General features: G+C 45.1%; 2 protein-coding genes across 3 annotated transcripts; one reads left to right on the top strand and one right to left on the bottom strand.

Annotated features, from left to right (window-relative positions):
- On the bottom strand, positions 1–1,412 carry marveld1 (MARVEL domain containing 1). The gene has a single exon (XM_026191102.1). The coding sequence runs from the start codon at positions 659–661 to the stop codon at positions 176–178; it is 486 nt and encodes a 161-aa protein (XP_026046887.1). The 5' UTR covers positions 662–1,412; the 3' UTR covers positions 1–175.
- Positions 1,413–1,591: 179 nt separating this feature from the next.
- LOC113035332 (arginine vasopressin-induced protein 1) lies at positions 1,592–4,863 on the top strand. Of its 2 annotated transcripts, XM_026190845.1 has the most exons (3): positions 1,593–1,818; positions 2,917–3,280; positions 3,364–4,863. In XM_026190845.1, exons 2-3 carry the CDS (start codon positions 2,931–2,933, stop codon positions 3,614–3,616), a joined length of 603 nt encoding a protein of 200 aa, XP_026046630.1. In that variant the 5' UTR covers positions 1,593–1,818; positions 2,917–2,930; the 3' UTR covers positions 3,617–4,863. The 2 variants fall into 2 exon arrangements, with proteins under 2 accessions (XP_026046631.1, XP_026046630.1); XM_026190846.1 differs by having other exon boundaries at positions 1,592–3,280.
- The last annotated feature ends 555 nt before the right edge of the window (positions 4,864–5,418 follow it).

Below are 5,418 nucleotides of genomic sequence, written 5' to 3'. Positions count from 1 at the left end.
TAACCATCAAACACACACCGAGAAAACGGTGGCCGATCCTGTTTAACCACCACCGTGGATTGTTAAGAGACAGGAGAAAACAGAGATTAGAGTAACCGCTGAGTGAAATTACAGTGACGTTAACTATTCCTCATCTTGCCATGACCACCCTTAAGCTTCCACGCTGCTCAACATTTCACCCTCTTTGACACTTTCTGCACGCTCCAAAAATAACGGACAGGAGGTAAGCCAGCCAGCAGAAGCAGGCGAACACAGCGGCTGTCAGGTAGACTTTGTACAGACATGGATGCATGTACTGAGGCAAGTTGCAGAATGAGTTTCGATTGGTATTGTGGATCATGACGCCTATGGCCGGCAGGTAGAGCACCGCGGCGACCACGTCGTGCGCCAGGTTGGTGCACGACCAGCGATCCCCTCCCAGCAAAGGCACGAGGTCCTGCTTGTCCAGCAGGGTGAGGAAGAAAAGGGCCAGGGTGAGGAGCCAAAAGAAGACAGCGACGAACAGCACGAAGTGGATAGACCCCCCGTATTTGTTGGCGGCGATGGTTACCCACAGGCAGGCTCCGAACACGATCTGCAGGATCCGCGTAATTCCCATAAAACTCCTGAGGAACTTCGGGATGTTCCCCCTCACCTGCGGCTGGGGAGGTTCGGGTGGCATCGTTCTCTCTCCTCCTCCGGTCACTCTCGGTCCACTTTTTCCCGAACAGGGCGGGTGCTTTTTTGCCAGCTGCAAACAGCTGGGGAAAAGATGGGCAAAGTGTGAAAATAAAAGGCCTGGAGGGCCGGGCTTCTGGTGGGACAAAAGCGGGTGAGTGTGGGGTTAAAAGGAACTCTCTGTTCTTTCCACAGCTCCGGAGTTTTGAAATGATAAACCTTCTTGTGTGTTTCGTCTTTTCCGTTTTTCCTCCGTTGAATGTTGCATCTGTGTAGGGGGGCTGGGAGATGGATAGGGGGTGGCCTGTAATTCAAAGCCTGCTCCTCCTCTGCTGGACTGAACGAACACTTCACCCATCCGCTGCTAGATTCCTCGTGTAGTTCCCCTTTTTATATACCAGTGTGACGGAATGTATAACATGCATGTACAAACATCAAACCTCGACGCTTCAACTTTAGAGCCAAGAAACTTTAGTTTCTTTCGGCTGAAAAATCCATGCCTCGATTCCAGGAGGAGACACACATCCCTTTGGGATTGCGTCAGGAAGGGCATCCGGTCTAAAATCTGCCAGATCAAAATATAGGCTACCCGTTGTGCCAAGCCCTTGTTTAATAGGTAACCAGCGGGAAGCGCTTATTTTTCTTCTTTATTATCAAGATGTGGCATTGTTCTCCACTTTGCCTTTCCGCTCTAACATGCCATGATAATACACCGTCTGTTCGTACAGCACCAGTGTTTATGAGCCCCCTGCGTCACTGTGTTTACGTGTGTAAGGCGCAGGATTATCACATGTTGCTTCTTTCTCGCATAATTGACAGATGCTTCTCGTGCCAGCCAGGCTCATTGACGTCAATGGATTTCAGTGCGCACGCCCTACGTGGCCAATAGGCGGGACCAATGACATGTCCCACCCAGTTAAAGCGGGTATTGGTGGAGCGAAAACGTTGACCAAGCCCAGACAGGCTGGAGTAGAATATACTTCAGATCTTATTTGTGATTGACAGCCAGACCGAGGACACTTAATGATCGCGGAGGCTGGGCAAACCCGGTCCTGCAGCGGCTGGAGTAGTTTTGAGTGGAATAGGCACACCGATGAATACAAAGCAGAGAAAGAGAGAGATGCGATAGAAGAAAAGTGAACATTTCGGTGTCATCTCCGGGTAAGCAGAAGCTTTTTTATTGTCCACATGACTCTCATGAGATTCTTGTTTGCTGCCTTTTGCCCACAGGGCAGCGAACACAGCGCGGATTAGGGCTATTACTTTTTATTCTCTGCATGCATGTTGCTTTATTTTATTTTTTTTAAATTTTTTTTTTAAAACAAGGTTATTTCAAGGATCAACTGAACTTTTTCTAGAAGCGTTCATTTTGAAAGCGACCCGGTAGGTTGTCTGCACCAGTGATCCGCAGCTGTTTGTTATGCAAACAGTAAACGCAGCTAGGGGAATGAAAGGAGAAGTCAGTGACGTTTGGGTTGGTGTAACCTACTTTTAAAGCGAACGCTAAACAGCTCTGTAGATGTGCGACATTGCGTTAAAGCCGCACACCGCAGCGTCAGTGTTTGGATGTCATGCAAAGTAGCTTACAATGTGAATTCTTGTTTATAGTTTGGCTGTGATGACACACACTCACAGAGCACAGGAAACTGTCCGAGGCTTCTACGGTTATGAAACATGTGGAACAAAATAGTTAATGTGTAACAGGGAAAGCAGACGTGGACCTTTGCAGAATGAAACTTGGTTCATAGAGTGTGGGGAATTTCCTTCCTGGCCAGGAGCTGATACATCTGAGACATTAATGTACATAAATAATGCTGGACTTAAACAGAACAAATGCAGGCTGGATTAAACAAGTAATTCTATTAGATGGATTACAGATGAAAGCTGTGCAGGAAGGCGGTAAGTACACCTTTATTGAGGTCACTGAAGTGAGTGCTCTGACCCATGATCAGTCATGACCTTGATGACTTATCTATCTGGTAGTATCCCACTCAGAAGCTCACTGTATGTGAAAGCAAGACAAGGTTACCATCTGCAGTCTAATGGGCTTTGACGTGCAGCCTGTCACTCACTTCCTAAAGAAGGATTATAGAATCAAACTTCAAGACTCACAGCTGACTGCCAGGTGCTTTGACAGCTGTAGATTTCCACATGGCATGACCATTGTGTTGTTGTTGTTGTTTTTTTAAATCAAATCTGAATTTAAGAACCTAAGCACCCTTCATGTCAGAGCTGAAACTCTCCGTTCCTTCTCCACAGCATAGACCCCGTGTATGCCACCTTTGCCTGTGTTTCTCTTGATGGATAGTGGACCCGCCTCACCTTCTTCCTCCATGTTGGCGGGCCGTTCCACATTGTGGCGTCTGTCTGAGAGGAGGAGCAGAAAGGCTGGGTCAGCGAACATTTTCAGCAATGTGAATCTGTGGCAGCTCCAGAGGCTCTTCAGGGCAGCAGGGGACCAGGATGCGGAGCAGAGGGCCCAATTAATTTGGGGCCACGGAGATGAGGCTGAACTTGCTAAGGCCTTAATAGGACTGAGGGCCCGAAGCCACCACAAAGGGCTAAGGACTAATGGAAGGGATGCGTTGGGCACACACTGGCTGCGAGCCTTCAGCCACCTCAGGTAGAAACACTGCTAACCTAACACATATTTAAAAAACTCAACCTTTCAGTTACGTGAACCTGAAAGGAATTTTTGTCTCTCAGGATTGGGGAGAGCTCACCAAGCAGCCAGGGGAAAGATCCCAGCGAGGAGAGTGATTCTGAGGCAGGAGCACAGAGCAGTCCAGAGCCCCGAAGACACACCTCAGTAGGAACAGGAAGAGTAGGGTCCTCAGTGGTACTAAATGAGAGCCAGGACCCTGCAATGACACCCGAGAAACCAGTCAGATCCAATTCAGTACTGAGAAGAGGAGGGGAGAACAAACCAGAGAGATACCTACACCGAATACTCCACTGACTTCACAGTCAAAACTGGAACGGGGTTGAAATATAACACAGGCACAGGCAGTGGCAGTTTTAGGTGGAACTAATAACGGAAAAGTTTCTCATAATACCAAAGTGTCTTATTGGCAGGATCTGCCCTGTGGCACACCACACATCCACTTGAACATTTCAGCACAAACCTGTGAGTGGTTGAAGGTATCTCACACCTTTTTTACAGTGAATGGCTCTCCATAACTGCCTTGTGTTTTCTTAAATGCATCCTACCAGCCACACTAACCAGGCACACTGACAATTTGTTATTGCTGATATAAGTTTAAGTGGTTTCCCTTTAGAAATCAGTATCCGGACAACCCGTTATAAAACGATTTAACTATATTGCAAAGTCACACTTTCGGTACCAACAGAAGGCTTATATGTATTTCTATATTATATACTTTATGTATGCACACGTGTTTATATGTTTGTAATTTAGCTTGAAAATATGTTAATGTTCAAATTTTGTATTTACACTAACCAATGCTGAAAAAGGAAAATGTCACACAACCAAGATCAGGTGCATTTTACCCCCCATGTTCCGGAGTCACGAGTGTGGTACGTTACACTACATTATAAATATTATGAAAAGTAGGAATAACACTGGACTCACGTCATTGTACAGAGTGAATGAGTCAAATGTTACATTGACTGAACTGCTCCACCAGTTTATCTTGTCCTTGGTTTGTGCTTCAATAAGCAGAGATAAGTACAGAATGCATAAGATGTTTATTAAGTCTGACAACACAGAAATTAGGTAAATAGAAAGAGGAAGGATGCTTGAGTGTCTAGATGGTGGAATAAAAGAGATTTAGAGATGCAGGCTGGATAATCAAAGGCTTAAAAGAGTGAATGAAGCATATACATTAAAAAGTAGCCACGCAGACTGATTAGCTCACATATAGCGCCACCAGAAACAAATCAAGAGGCACATTCTGGAGGGAGTGGTTAAGCAGATCAAAGCATAAATAATAGAATAAAGAGGAGGGATGCCCAGTGTATTGAATAGAATTTTCACCAAAGCTTCATTTGTTTAAAGTGTCAGGTAGTCAAACATAATACATTTTGAGTGCAATGCTCGCTGCGCAGGGAAAGGCAAACTTGAAAAAGCAGTGTTTAAGCTCACAGTGTGAAATCCCACTGTGCCGATGAATATAAAACCTCGTCAGATGGCTGGAAACTGAAATTGTCATTTTTGATTTTTAGTAATAAAGTCTTTGTATTTTCTCTCTGGTGTATTTGTGTATTTGTGAAAGCAGCGTTCACGACATTCAGTCACTAGATGGCGCCAAAGGGTTTACTTTGTAGTTAAAGCGCTGTATTGAGCATGGTTATGTCGCTCATACTTTCACTGCATATTAAAATTTTCATGAACTTAAAGGTCAGACTAATTTTATTAGACAAACAGACAATCCTGCTTCTCCAGTCTTTAATAAGGAGTATCCAAGTGTTAGGGTAGCAGTCCTGGTGTGTACGTCTGTCTATGCTTCAGTTTATTTAAAAAAAATCTACGTCATTCATTTTCTCAACAATTTAAAAGAAGAAAGAAAAATTGACATGTGCCCATGAGACTCTGTTTTTTTAATCCATCCCACCACCCAGTGTCTTTGTGCTCACACAGATACCACAGAGTAGTACAGGAAGGACTTTATCTTCCAGATTGTGTGAAGGATCACATTTACTCTGTATCCACCAGATGTCCTCTTCGCCTCCATTTCCCCCCTAACTCCTACTGAGGCAAAACTGAGGCATCCATGGGGATGCTTCATAGGAGCTGAAACC

This window comes from Astatotilapia calliptera, chromosome 13 (genome assembly GCF_900246225.1).
Source record: "Astatotilapia calliptera chromosome 13, fAstCal1.2, whole genome shotgun sequence".
In the NCBI taxonomy this organism is placed as follows: domain Eukaryota; kingdom Metazoa; phylum Chordata; class Actinopteri; order Cichliformes; family Cichlidae; genus Astatotilapia; species Astatotilapia calliptera.
Note: the sequence above shows the minus strand (reverse complement) of the source record. Positions and strands in the feature narration are given on the sequence as shown.

Bases quoted from the DNA above. Each gene is read 5' to 3' on its own strand.
- LOC113035332 (XM_026190846.1), top strand. From the start codon at position 2,931: ATGCCACCTTTGCCTGTGTTTCTCTTGATGGATAGTGGACCCGCCTCA. The intron at 3,281-3,363 runs GTAGAAACACTG...TTTGTCTCTCAG, and splicing joins CGAGCCTTCAGCCACCTCAG to GATTGGGGAGAGCTCACCAA.
- marveld1 (XM_026191102.1), bottom strand. From the start codon at position 661: ATGCCACCCGAACCTCCCCAGCCGCAGGTGAGGGGGAACATCCCGAAG.